General features: G+C 44.7%; 1 protein-coding gene across 5 annotated transcripts in view; it reads left to right on the top strand.

The window, feature by feature from the left end:
- CAMK2A (calcium/calmodulin dependent protein kinase II alpha) overlaps positions 1-15012 on the top strand; it is a gene marked incomplete at its 3' end in the record, with an annotated part of 112530 nt that overhangs the window by 14884 nt on the left and 82634 nt on the right. For all 5 annotated transcript variants that reach the window (XR_014507474.1, XR_014507475.1, XM_083424446.1 and 2 more), the window contains exon 2: positions 4681-4775. Coding sequence is in view for 3 of the 5 variants with exons in the window: in XM_083424446.1 (XP_083280572.1) it covers positions 4681-4775 (95 nt within the window). The remainder of the gene's footprint in view (positions 1-4680; positions 4776-15012) is intronic.

Consider the following 15012-nt stretch of genomic DNA (forward strand, 5'->3'; position numbering starts at 1 on the left):
GTGGGGAGAGATTGCTCTTGATATTTGTAATTCCTATGCCCACCCCCTCCAGGCGGAATAGATTTGGCAGAAATAGCGCTAGATACAAAGGAGCGTGATTATTTCCCGACTAAATGGAAACTGGGTGCAGGGTGGGGGGAGAAGGGTGGGGGGAGAAGGGTGCCTCTGGTATGTGGGCCTATTAGGCAGACAAGACATGCAGACATCACACTTGGGGGTATTTCAAATAGGGGACCCATGATTTATACCTACTGTGTACGATGTCTAAAAAAGCGACTTACTCCTTCTCCCCTTTTAGTTATTTCTGTCTCCAGCCCCCAGAGTGCAGAATGAGACCTCTGCATCATAAAGGCCCCACTTGAGAGACCCCCACATGAAACGCAGCGAGGTTATTCCTGCACCACCACCCTGCGCTGCATTTCAAACCACATTTGCAGAGAGTTGTTTGTGTAAGAGAGGTGGCAGGGATGTGTCCCAACCTCTTAGGTTTCCCCACCCCTCCAGCTCTTCTGTTCATTAAGCTGTCGCCTGCACTCATCTATGCCAGTGCAGCGACTGTTAGGGTAATTTCACATTACTGCTTACTCCACATTCACTTGTCTAATTGGATTGAACCTGGTTTGAGACGGGGGCAGGGGGGACACATGAGACAACAGTGTTCGTCAAGAAACTACAGGTTCAATACAGTTGTGTGGATGTGGCTTCAAAAATCAGCCGTGGGAGCGCAATGGAAGTGGAGTAAGTGGCACTGTGAACATCCACCTACTTCCACCTTCCATTGCCCCCCGGATGCAGATCCTTAGACATTGTGAATGGCAAGTAGGATACTCTTGTGGTACCATCACTGCTTAATCCAAGCCAGGGATCACCAAGGCTCATTCTGTGACACCATTATCAGTTGCTGGACCCATGAGTAGTTTTTGTTTTTGTTTATTCTGCAAAGGGTGCCTTTTCACAGCACTAACATCTAGCCACTTCAGCTTAGGGAGAAGAGCTTGCAAGGCAGCGGTTGTGGCCCTCAGGCAGGTTTTAGTCCCAGCATTGCTTACTTTATGCCCTTGGCTGGTATGAGCCATGCCTCAGTTTCCCTCAGTCAAGCAGAAAGTATAACTTCAGTTCTGAGCTCCTTGAGATTCATCAGGAATCTGGTTTGCAGGCCCAGGTGCAGTGGAGCTGCAGGCAGTGGGGCCAAGGAAAGATGTAGAGGCAATAAGCACAGGACAACCAAAATGGGATTTAAACAGGCCACAACTTTATTGATTACAGGTGTCAGCAGTTTTTGGCCTAGGCATTGGGTGTGTATCTTGACTTAACCAGCCTGACTGCTGGTTGATTTTTGGCAAGGTTAACTAAAGTTAAGTAGCACCCTAGAACATGCATCAAATCAGGGCAACCCCTCCAAAATCACTATTTGGGGGTGCTGTAGCCCATCAGGCCCTGTCGGGGCACCCAGACAGAAGCATCTCCCCAGAATCACCTTAAGGGGATATACTGATCCCTTTGGGTGGGACACCACCCATCCAATTAAACTAAGGATCCAACCCAATGTCATATCTGCCACCCAAGTGGCTAGGGCCCGAAACAAGTTGTTTATTATAAGTGGTGAAAGGCATAATAAAAAACAAGAAGGGTGAAGTATCTAATTAGACACAAAGTCTTCTTTTCCTTAAGAGCATTCTCACACCTGTCTCTGTGGGCCTCTCCTATACCATTTGTGCACATGTGAATATTGTTAATGCAAAGTATGAAGAGGAATAGAGTGAAGGTTAGCCTGAATTTACACACAGGTTGCTGTAGGGTTTTCCAGGAGTGATATTTGTGTGGGAAATGCAAGCGCCAGTTTAAACCTCACATACGGAAGCACCTTACCATTCAATTTTAGCACCACAGAGCCAAGAAATGACAAGATTCCCGCTGCAAATCTTATTTCCCAGGCAATGAATATAAGCGTACCTTCACAGCATGTCTCATTTCCTCCTTTGCCTCTACTAAGTACTAGCAAGAGGTAGTTAACTCTACTCGGTAAGGTGATTCTTCTATTTCTGCAGAGGAGGCTCAGATTAAGAGAAGCCAAGCTGTTTTAGAAACTAGCAGGCCACATCTCCCTGTAGGTAGATGACACTGGTCAGGTCAAGGTTGAAAAAGTCAAAGCTTTGCTTTCTGGTTGAAAAGTAGCTGCCCATGAAGAGGAGAAAAGGACACACATCTTCATTCTTCTTCACCTCTGCTTTAATGTTTACCATCAGGGGTCAATGACGTCTTGGCATCTACAAATCCACCAGGATATGAACTGCATGCCTGGTGTGGAAGCATCCTGTAGGAAGCATGTTTCATAATACAGTTTCACTTGTGGGAAGCCTGGTGGCATCACAAATCATCATCTTCTTAGCAGAGCTTAAAGAGCTCTGCCTTTAACCAGCTCTTGCTTCTCTATGGAGCATTCCTTCTCTGTGGATGTACTAGCCTAATAAATGAAAATGACCAGTCCCATAAAAGACTGTGGTGCAGTGAAGTTGTCACAACAATTAGGATCCCAAAGGGATGCAAAAAGTAAAGCAAGTTTTGTATACGTGTGGTTAGGGTTATGGGGTGGGGTACAAGTTTTATGTCCAAAGCTTGAACTTGCGTGTGCTTTAAGCCAGAAGGTAGTACAAACCCCCACTATCCACAAATTTGGGAATTACAGAAATATGCCACCCCCACTCCCCGAGTCCCCTAGACAAGCCTTCCTTGCACACCTTAAACTAGACATCTGTCCCCAGGTACAGAGGAGGATGTTGCCTCATCCCCAGTGCTGAAATAGGATTCAGCTGTCAACCCAATTGGATTCCATACATGGAGTGGAGGACACCACCATCTTTGCCTCTGACAGAAAAATATATCGCCCAGGCCTGCTTGACTAACAGGCACAAAAAAAATTATATGAAATAAGCAAGCCTATGCAAATTTTCTTAACCTGACACAATTTATATAGACTGCAGAATGCAAGTTTCTATTCCTATAACATGAGAATATTTTAGCCCTTGTAGCTGCTGTCACTATAATCTTTGCCACCAGGTCATGTTTTAAAATTTCAGCAACATCAGATTCAAGTTGGGTCTTTTGCACAAAAACTGCATTGGTGTCAATCTTTCCTTCATTAAAATGCATTATTATTGGCAGGCACTGACTGCCATTTGTACCAAGAGACATTTGATAAGACAGAAGGTGCTTAATGCTTTCCACCAGTGGAAAAAGTCATTATTCAGGGGGAGGGGGGAGAAGACAATGTGAAAAATTGGAAGGGGAAACATGCCAAATGCTTGAATGAAGGAGACAATTTGTCACTTTTTATAACAGGGATTTTTTTTCTTTATTACATCCACATTGCTGATTTTTCTTTCAAATGCCATTTGATTGGGAAAGCTTCCATAAGTGGATCTAATGCACACTGAACCTCTCTGTTGGGAAAATCCCCACCCCTCACCTCACCCCAGTGTTTCTACTCAAGCTAGTTATCAATTTCCACTTCAGCCTTAGAGTATTGGGCAAAAGAGGGTTGCAGAGGGTGGGACTAGATTATCCCTGTGGTCCCTTCAGACTCTACAATTCTATGAAGGTCATGAAACTAATGTGATACTTATGTAAAACAGCCAGTTCTTCCCATCCCCCCCCCCCACACTCAGAATGTGTCAGAGAGATAGGAAATGGCTCTCATTTGGGGTAGGCAATGTGTTGAAGATAGAGGCAGAGCTAAGATTTGGCAGCTGCGGCAAAGGGGGAGAAAGGGGGGGAAGAGTGCTTTGGTGAAGGGGATTGAAGGGGGTAGGGGTTAAGATTAGGGATTATCATAAGAAAAGGATGGACTGCTGCAATCTTCCTTCTAAACACCTGACCATTCTCTAGAACAGTGGTTTTCAGCCAGTGTGCTGGGGTGCCTTGAATGATGGTTGGGGTGCTGCAGGCAACATTGGCCTCTGTCCCTCTTCCCTTCCCTTCCCTCCCTCCTCTGATGCCCTCTCACATCTCTGTCCCAAAGGCTTGCACAGCTGTTTGTTGCAGTAGCCCTGGCTACAAGCTCCCAGGGCGAATGGTGCTTCTGGGGCTGGCCAGGGGGTGCTTCTCAGGCCCCAGTGGGGTAGTGGGAGGAGGCATCTCTCTTTGGGGTGGCGGGGTGTGTGTGTGTGTGCAGCTCAGAGACCAGGAGCAGCAGCTGCAGCGAGGAGAGATTTCCCCACAAGGGAAGGTGTTCAAAAAGGGGTGAGGGGCTGCCAGCTCTGCAGACAAGGGGTGACCTAAACGGGCTCCTGAGCCCCACAGGGGTGCCACAGAAAGAATGTAGTTGGTCGAGGGAGCCATGGACCCAAAAAGGTTGAAAACCTCTGTTCTAGGTTTTAATGTGCTGTTAATAAAAAAGGAGCATCAATGACAACTGATCATGATGGCTTTATACTACCTCCAGGATCAGAGGACACATCTGTTACCTTTTTGTCTTGCTTGTGGGCTTTCCAGGGGACCACTGTGGGAAACAGGATGCTAGACTGTGCATGGGCCTTTTGCCTCTACCAGCCTGGCTCTTCCTAACGTTCTTTTGAACATTCCCACTTTTAAACATGTAGGCATGTGGGGTACGTGACTTTATTCGGCAAATATCTCATGTATTGGGGGTTTCTCCCTCTCTTCTCTTCTTCTCTCCAACAGAGGTGCTTTCTCAATTGTCAGGAGGTGTGTGAAGGTGTTGTCAGGACAAGAATATGCTGCCAAGATCATAAACACCAAGAAGCTCTCAGCTCGTGGTAGGTGCTGCCTGATCTTACTACATGTTGGAAAGGGATTCCTCAGACCTGTGTGCTGCAGTGAACAGCACTTATAGTAGCCTATATATTTTTACATGCTTTGGGAACTGATATGGTGACAATTGCTACAAGCACATGTTTAAAGGAGCAAGCCTAGGCACACATTTTCATACATGCTAGAACCATTACTTTTACCCATTCATCCATCCGTTTAGTGTAGGATCAGCTGGCACCTAGGAAGGTAATCCCCCCCCCCCCGCCCAGCTGTAGAACTAGAGTGGCCACATGCAAAACCCTGCATGTGACTGAAAGCCATACTTTCCATCAACATTGCTGCTCCATCTCCAACAACCCCTTTGCACCCTTCTTTCAATCCCTTAGGCCCAGCCCACAGGACAGCATTTAAAGCAAAAAACCCACCTTTGGATATTGTACGTTCCCACCTCCTTGAAACTGACACACAGTGAAGAGGAGAAATGGAATGAGAATAGGACAGAGGGAATGGCCTTCTTGAACTGCTAGAGAGATATATATGGTTACTATCCCTTACAATCCTTGATCTAACATTTGAACTGCAAAGAATGCTACGTGGCTGGTTTTCCAGCCTTCCCACAACTAGGTGGTTGCTTTTCCCATTCTATGGATGGAGAACTGAGGCTCAGATAGTTTCTTGTTCTGAGACTAGGTGTAAACTCATAGCTTTGGCCTGTGCACAGTAACTAGTGGCCACACTGCCCCTTTAAGGCTTTTGAGGTTTGGGATTTTGTGCTGTCAACACAAGAGACAGACACAAGAAAGAGCAGCCAGCACCCAGTTCCCAAAGAGATTCTTTCTTCAGTTATAACAATCAGTTCAGGGTTTTTGAATTACAGAAACTTTGCAAAACTATTGATTCTATTACTGTGGCGAAACAACTCTAAAATTTTACAATCAATAGCCCTTCTTGCTTCTTGTAGCTAAAATCCAACTTTTATTGGTTTCTCCAATTACTTTTAAACTAGGTAAAATCAAGAGTGTTTTCGCACATCACTTTTGAGCCTCTGTCTCGCTATTGTTGCTAAGTGCCAGAGGGACAGCATTTGCAATGCAAATAGGCATTCTGGTGAATATAAGTTTTACATTCATAATCATAAAGCCTGCTTTAAGAGCTGCTTTAGGTTTTGTGTATGAAAACACTCATAAGAAGCAAGTCATCTTTCCTCTAGGCATTTTTGAAGAGCATATTGTCTTATAAAACAGCAAACATACAGACAAGCCGCATCAGAGTAGCATTACATGGTGAAATCACCACTTGGATGGGTGTCAGTAAGCAGAGGCTTTGGAGAATGTCAAGCATCTCAGTTATGGCCTTGGTGATGGTTAATGCCCTGAGCTGCCTGCCTTCCAGTAGAAAAGCCATGCTCAAGGGCCAGTCAGAGCTCCTGTCTTCAAACCCACCCTTTGAACTGTCAAACCCTAAATGCTTGCTGGTGGCTCACCCTCATGCCCTTCCTAATTCAATCCCCGGGACAGGACTCATAAATTTGCATAGCATGATGTTTTCCCTCATGCTTCCTAATGGGACTTGAAGGAAGTTGCCACCACAGTTTCTGTATTTGTCAATCATACTTTGCATGCAGGAGGTCTGAGGTTCAAACTCACGTTGAGAAAGACCCCTGCATGAGGATCACTGCCAGTCAGAGTAATAGAATAATATTGATCGATAGGTTGATTCAGCAGCCACACTCAAGATATTATGTCTCTGCACCTGCGCATAGCCCCTTTGTTTCTCCTTTTGTCTGAGTGGGCAAAGAACCCAGGAAGTCACATTCAAACATAGTTTCCCATTACATCTGAATTAGAATTATGGTTAATGGCTTCCAAATAAACCAAGATCTGGAAACCAGCTTCATATTCTGGCTTGTTTGGATGCTATTAACCATAGTTTTCTGGTTCAGATCTGACTGGAAGCTAGGGTTATATGTGGCTTGTTTGCACATTCAGCTAAAAGGAGCCTCAAAGCAGTTTGACATGGATGCATGAAGCTCATTAATATACAGGCAACAAGCATTTTGCACAGGGGTTGCATTCCTGAAACCGCCCCCCCCCCCAACATTGGCATGTAAGCCTGCCCCCAACCCTGTGACACCCCCTTTTATGTCTTTTATTTCTGGGTTGCAGCGATGCGATCTTTGAATGTATGCAAACCGGGAGTCGTGTGTATACTTTTTTGCCCTTGCCTTTGACACCTGAGATGTTTTTAATACAGAATTTTAAATTTTTATAACCACCCACAGGACCTGCTAGTAAAGGGTAGGTAATAAATATAAAAATAACAACAAAGCTCATTAAGGCTTTGTCCAAACAAGCCCCAGTGTAAGGGAGCTTCATAAGCCTCTCCATCTACCTCTCTGTGCTGCCCTGGAGAAGTGGGATGGGCTGTCCGTCCTGCAGGCTCCTTGTGCTCCCCATGCAGAGAGAGGGAATCTGGAAGGACTTATTTAGTCAGTTAATTAATATGTATTCCCCCAAACATGCCTGCTGTCAAGGGGATTCAAAATACCACCTTCCATTTAAACCTATTAAAGTGGTGTGGCATTGACTCTAGAAAAGACACAGTCAATCAGTATTAACCTCATATTTTAAAAAGGTCATAACAGATTAATTAATGCGGTGGTTATAAACCTCTGCACAGGCAAGTGTTCAGCAGCAATGGAGCAGATTTCCCTCAGTCTTTAGGGGGAAGAAAAGCAGGGGGGGAGATATTGCTAAACATCCTTCTGCAAGAGAATCCTCGGCCAAAGATGCAGTGCCCTGGGCTTAAGCTGTGTCACAGAGCGTAGTCCGGGGACAGCAGCCAGCCAATTAGGTGACAGAGGAGCCAAAGAGAGGGAACCAGATTGCGTGCAATGAACTGCAAAAGGCAACTGAGGAAGTCAGAGGAAGCTGGGTGACAAACCGTCTGAGGCCGGGTCTCTGGGGTTTCTGTGACAGAGATCACCAGAGGGTGTGGAGGGCAGGCAGTTCAGCTGTAAGAGTTGCAGAGTCTGCTTCAGAGGGCAGAGACAACCTGGGGGCCCTGTACCTGTGAGAGAAGCATAATTTGAGACTCTGAGTTAACAGTGGTGCAAACAATGCCTTGTATGCTTAGTGCAAGTTGAAGAAAGCATGCTCGTTGTAGTTTTTACCTGTAGGAGTACAATAGGTTACTCTGAAGAATAACTGGGAAAAGGAAATGCCATTTGCACCCAGGTGGTGGGGCTCGTAGTTCAGTGGTTAGAGGACACGCTCTGTGCTCAGAAAGCCCCGTCTTCGGTTTCCTGCATCTCTGGAGGAAAGGATCTCATGTTGCAGGACTGGGAAAGATGGCTTATTGAGGCCGTTGGAGCCGCTGCTTGTCAGTGAATATGCTGGGCAAGATGGACCAATGCCCCAAATAAGTCCATATGGAATTAGATCCCCAAATTTCAATTTTGGCACTCTGATTTACAGAAGGCTGTATTCTAACTGAATGCCCACTCTGACAGTAGTCTATTTGAAGGAGCCTTCTGTTTGTAAGGTGTACAGGCAAGTCCAGTCTAAAGATAAGGAGCCATAAGAAGGGGAAGCAGCAGGGGCCTGAAAGTTGTTCATCAACAGTTGGCAGCTGGGCAATAGTTTTAGCAGACACACAGGTCACCTGGTCAGTCTTCCCAACTGGATGTATTGTATTTCTATTTGAACTCTAGCACCTATTTCTAAATTGGTATATTATATAATAAAAATGTAAGAGTGCTGTCATGCTGCAGTTTGCTTGGCCACAGAAAGATGGCACTGCAAATCACAGTATGATGAAAGGCGGTGGATGGGCAGCTGAGATGAGTCATGGAGGGACAGCCAGAACAGGCTGCAGCAGCTCCCGCCCCCACCCCAATCCACAGGCTCCTTCGCCTACCACTCCTGGGGCCCCTGCCTCCAGGATCCACACCTGTAGGCTAACTGGCACCGCTGCTTGCCAGCTTCATCCTCCTCAGCCCACTTGGGGCTCTGCTGCTTCTGCCACCACCATTTAGGATGATGAGTTGGGCTGTCAGGAGCAGCAGTGCAGGAAGGAAGAAGGTGGCCAGTGGCCAGCCCCTCTGGTAATCTGCTGCTGCTGCCGCCGCTGCCACCACCGCCACCACTGTATCTGGTGGTATATTACGTGAAAACTGTATGTTTTGCACATGCAAATTTCATGCAAATCTGTCTCTTCTGTTTTGGTGATGCATTTCCTCTTTTTTAGTGATAGGTAAGTGGCCACCCTAGCTAGACCAGACGGACTGGCTCCTATTGGAAATATTAGATGCTCTTGTAACAAGTTGAGGAGTTGCCGCCCACTACTATTTCAGGTCTGTGCCTGTTCCAACAGTTCTCCAATTCATTGAGGGTGCATGATATAACTGAGACTTCTAATGCACTGAGACCTTTGGGCATGTGCTGGAGGCCAAGGGTGGCCAGGGACGTCCTTAGCCATGTCTTAGGTGTCTTTGTACATATGCTGATTATAGAACCCATTCCAAATCATCTAATCTAAACTGGAGTTCAGGTAGACAGAAATGGTCTCATTCTAAAATATGCCAGAACTGCTCATATCATAGTCTACTGCACCTACCTTTGGCTGTTTAGCATTGAGTTAATGCTGAGGAATCATTTTGATTTGGTAACTACAGTTAGTGCTTGTTTACTTGCAAAACTGCTGTAGACTATAGAGCTTTCTCTCGTATCTCCAGTCAATGAACTAATGAGAGGCAAGCCAGGGGATAATAAGCCTATCACAGGTGTCTGCTCCTGCTTAAGGTGATTTTGTGAAGTGTTCCCTATAATAACTATACATGTCAGGAGCAGAATGTATGCACAGGCAAAAAGAGGAATATTACTTCATTGAATAATGCTAATCATTGCTTGATCAAAGGTTTAAAAAGCCGTATGTTATAGATTTTATTTTATTTTTCTTCGGTTGAAGCTTGTTTTACATCAATGGATAGTAAGGAAAATGGAAACCCTAATAAACTCTCCCTTTGTTCTGCCTTTCCTTTTAATTTGCATTTACTACTCTCTCTAGCTCTCTTCAGGGGGAAAAATGAGTGGGCTTGACAAAGTGATAATTACCGAAGGAACATTATCAGTCTGTGTTATGAAGCAAGGTTAGCAAGCCTACAGTGGCCTTTTTTGATCTTAAAACCCCATCAACCTGTACCAACAAAGCCATGACAGTCTGTTACACAGAGCTTCCTCTCACATAGTTTTTGACATAATTATGTGAATTTGTGTTCTCAACATCAAAATATGCCATCTTTGATCAGGAACCATGCAAATGTGTGGAACTATTTCTCACCAATGTGGGGATAGCTCCAGGCGTTCAGTGGAAACACTCTGCATTTGGACCTCACCATAGTTGGTTCCAGCTGTTATTTCTAATAATTTACTTTGCGTATGACTTTCCTCCTCCCCAAATCATGCATTTTTCTGGATTTTCTGGATTGAGTTTCAGAAGCACAGAGTACGTGCATTTGGTTACAGGGCTAGTTGGCGACATAGGCCAATATGAAGAGATGAATGGGGGGAAAATTAACAACAACAGCAACAACAAAAACCAGGGTGAGGGAGTGATATCATTTCTAACTAATCTCATACCTGTTTTCTTGGGATGGCTGTATATTTTACATTTCTAACATAAAAAATATCTCTGTCTCAACAAACTGAGTGGAGACGAAAAGCACAGTAATATTAGAAAGAAATCTCCAAATTCAATGGCTTGGGCATTCAGGCCAATAGGATGCTCAGTCTATCCAGGATTGACACTTGACAAACACATATCAAAAGCAGGATAGAGAAATAAACATCCTATGGTTTATATTGCTGGGTTTTCCCTTTTATCCTTTTGAATGGGTTTGAGCAGAGAGACTGTGGGCGTGTCCAGGTGTCATTTTTATTGTGCATTTATGATTATTTATGCTCATGATGGTATTGGGGCATTTATACGGGATCTCACTTTCAACACTGTTTGCATTTGCAAACGTTTCAGGGCAGACATAATGCTTCATTTCCAACCAGTGCATGTCCCATAACTTCCTGATAAAATCCTGTAATTTTTCATACCAGAAATGTTTCAGGGTTGTTGTTTTTTTGAGGTGTGTGTCCTGCTTTTGTTGTGCTATAGCGGCGTGAGAGTGCTTCTCTTAGATGACAAAACTGAGGAAGCATTGCAACAACCAATAAAGCAGAATTATGTGTTGTGGTTGATCCAGTATATGTCCCCCACTAGTGTATTATTATTGCGTTTCTGTTATGTTGCAGAATTCACCCTGTCCCAGTTCAATATTTAAAGGCTCATGCTTCTGAAAAGGCAAATGAAAGATTATGCATAAAGCATTTGTGGTTATATACACAGTTTCCATGCAAAGCATTCAAGGCTGATGGGTTCCCAGTACAATGGGCCTATCTTGTCTTGGTAGCCTACAAGGGCAGGACAAAGCCAATGGAGGTATGGGTCACCAAGCCCCCCCCCCCTTCCAAATGGAATCCAATGTTATTTCTGTTTAAAATCAAGTATAGCATTCCAGTGGCTTCCACGTCACACATATCACCTTACCTGCATCAGAAAAATTAACAAAAAACTCTTTAAGGTTAACTTGATTTTTTTCAGGGAATAGTACAAGTATGTATTTGTCAGCCCTGAATTCCTTGACTCTCCACTTGCTCAGCTAGCAAAACAGCTCCACTCACCATTCAACAGTCTTGTGACTTTTATTCCTTTTGTGCTATGAGTCAGGAAGCTGCCCATTCAGCTCTTTCTTGGTGGCCTTAGCAAGGCATTCTCTCTAAGCTTCAGTGTACCCTACCTGCTATATGGGGATAATAACACTCCTTCACCTTACATTGTTGTCGTGAAGGTTACAACATGATAATGCACGTGGTGCTCTTTCAACACTTGGAAGCGCTTTACAAATGCTGCATATTACGATACTTATTATTAGCATTTGGTGAAACTTTTCTTCTTCTTTTGGAAGGACTGTAGGTTTAATTCCTTTTGGATTGTATGTGCGCAATACATTTAAATTACAGTGGTACCTTGGATGTTGAACTCTTTGGTACTGGTACGTTTTGGCTCCCGAACACCGCAAACCCAGAAGTGAGTGTTCTGGTTTGTGAACATTCTTTGGAACCTGAACGTCCGACGCTTCTTCCCCAGCTTCTGATTCAGTGCAGGAAGCTCCTGCAGCCAATTGGAAGCCGCGCCTTGGTTATTGAACGTTTTTGGAAGTTGAACGGACTTCCAGTACAGATTCCTTTCGAGAAACAAGGTATGACTGTACATTTAAATGCACCCCACCCAAAGAATCCTGGGTATTGTAGTCTGTTAAGAGTGCTGGAAATCTGGCCAGGTCCAATACATTTGGGCACTTGGTATGAACCACAAAATGGCATCCCCCTCCCCTCCAGAGAAAAAAGATGAGTGAAGATCTACATCAGGAACAAGGGGGGGAATAAAGATCTGCTTCGGGATCTCGACTGCTACATAGTCTCTGCTGTGCCTTATTCTCAAAAGAAAGCACAAACCCTGGGTAAGCAGCTGGAGCCCCTGGAATCTCGCACTGCTCATGGAGATTGGGGTGGCTTGTATCACTACTGTTATGCCCTATACTCCCTATAGAGCTATATAAATTACAGCATAGCAGTCCGTAAGTTGGCTTTTTCATTGCCATTCCCAGGAGTTTAGATTCATGATTTCCACCCCTGCATACTTGAGAGCCGCAGGCTTAAGCTGCTAGTCATTTCTCTTGGGAGTTATCCCAGCAGCACTCCATCAATACCCATTTCTTGTGGCAGCTTAGTTTGATGTTTTCTGTCAATATCAGGCAGGCTGCGTGTCAGAAAGGAAATGCCTCTAAATGCAACTTTGGGGGAGTTTGAGAGTCAGAGGACAAAAGCCTTCCAGCTATGGAAGATTTATTGGTTGGAGCTCTAAGCTGGGAGGAACTGCATTGTGTTTCATAACTGGATGGCATTCAATGTAGAGCATATGAAACTGAATTGAGCTTTATATAATGCATTTCATACCCGAGGTGTCAATACACTTTATAAGGCAGTGAGTAGGAGCAGTAAGTGTGCAAGCAAACAAGAGGAGCCTGTATGTGCGCAGCTGTCACTCAAATGCAGCTTTTAAACTTTCCTTCTTGCAAATGGAAGGACTGGCCCAAGGCACCGTCAATTATTTTCCTCCCAATAATTTTCACACGTTCCTCAACTCCCACCTGAACAATCAGAGAAACATACTGGGGGGTTTTCTGACATCCTATTTACTGTATATGGTTGCCAGCCAGTCATGATATAAATCTGACATTTATATAATTCTTCAATATTTATGTTTCAGCCTAGTGTGATGGAACTTATGCTTCAAAATATCTGTGGCATGTTCCTCTGCAGAGATCTTGTCCCATTTCCCACTTCTGGTTTCCTCTGTGGCAATGCGCGGGTGGATAATTTGCCAAAACATCTAGCTGCCTGTACTTCCTGTAGTCCTGGTGCAACAGATCTTTCTGGTGTACCTGGAAACGTTCTCAGGGCTGCCTAGAAATTTCACCATCACCAAGATACTACTAGATTAAAGCAACGACAGAAGGGTCACCACTAGGGTTGCCATATGTAAGTGTCATGACGCAAGTGTAGATTTTGGCAAATTTCCTTAAAAATAGCTCAAAAACTTCCAGCAACTTCTGTGTCCAGATGTTCACTTTTTGAAATATGGCGGCCTTAGTTACCACACATAAATGAATATCAATGGAACATGACATGGGCATAAGTAAAATTACCAAAGAAATACATTACACTGGGTTGGGGGGAAGTCAAGCAAATAGCTGGGAGATGGCTACCACCACTCCAAATTAAACTAATGATTTTAATTGTCTTGTGCTGTTTTGATTAAAACAGTGAAATGCAATGCAGTTTACACCAAGCCCACTGATATGACAAAATGAAAGTGCATAAATCCTTTCTATACATGTTTTAAAGGGAGAAAGTAGGGAGATGCGGAAAGATGGGGAAGGGCAGTGGCTTAGTGGGGTGGCTTTGCATGCAGAATATCCCAGGTTCAATCCCTGGCATCTGCAGGTAGGGCTGAGAGAGAGAAACTCCTGCCTGAAACCCTGGAGAGAGGCTGCTAGTAGTCAGTGAAGACAACACTGAGCTAAATGGACCAATGGTCGGATTCCGTAGAAGGCACCTTCCTATAATCCCATCTGAAAAGGAACCAATGGTAGGTCATCAAAGTGCCCTAGGAATAAAAGAGCTTCAGAAAGGAAGGATTAGGAGTTCCTCCATCACAGCAACAGGCTGTCCTCTCAGTAAATACAACGTAATAGCTAGGTGCCCAAACTGGAGCTTGACAGGCGCCACCACTGAAACCTTTCCTAGACTCCCTTTCATTGTCAGAGTGCTCTAAGCAGCACCAGCAACCGAGTCTAGCTGCCATTTTTAATTTCCCACAATGCCCCTGGGGAATTTAAACGGTGTCCTTCAGACGGCTGACATTGCTTGAAGCACTGATTCTGGCAACCATCATTGCCATGAAATCTGCCAAGGCCTCCCTTAAGAGAAGAGGACCTGTTGGAGGGTCCTTTGCCCAGGCCCACTCAAACTCAGAGCAGGCCTAGATGAACACCATGTCAATCATTTTGGAGAGACTGTATAGGGATGTCATTTTTTTGGTCAACGGTTACATATCACTTTACGAGATTATCGGATGACTCATTTACACCTCACGGCTGCCCCATGGAAGCCATTTTGAATTTTGAATTTCTTCACTACAGAGGATGCCGCTCCATAGTGAAACACTGGTGTGCAGCTGGATTTCAGATCTATTGGGGCCAGGGAGCTATTTGTAGTGGCATGGGGAAAATCCCTGATCTATGTAGCAAGGTACTCATTACATGATAGCGACTCCATTGTGGATGGCCAATGCGAGGGCACCTCCACAGGTGAGCTGCACCATGCATCGCAGACCTCAGCTGCCAAAAAGTGACCAGGCTTTTCTCTGTCAAAAGAAGCATCTTGAGTTCGGCCCATTGCACATGAAGAGGCAGCGTTAATGGGGAAGGAATGGCTGGTGCCTGTGTGCTGCTGCTGCTTTTGGGATTCATTTTGACTTTGTTTTCTGAAAATTCAAAGTGGGGGCGTTCCCTTCAGCAGAACTGCTAGTACTTAATTAGTGTGAATAAGAAGCCTGGAAATGGGCAAA

Source organism: Podarcis tiliguerta (assembly GCF_965153285.1).
Source record: "Podarcis tiliguerta genome assembly, chromosome: 2".
Classification (NCBI taxonomy): Eukaryota; Metazoa; Chordata; class Lepidosauria; order Squamata; family Lacertidae; genus Podarcis; species Podarcis tiliguerta.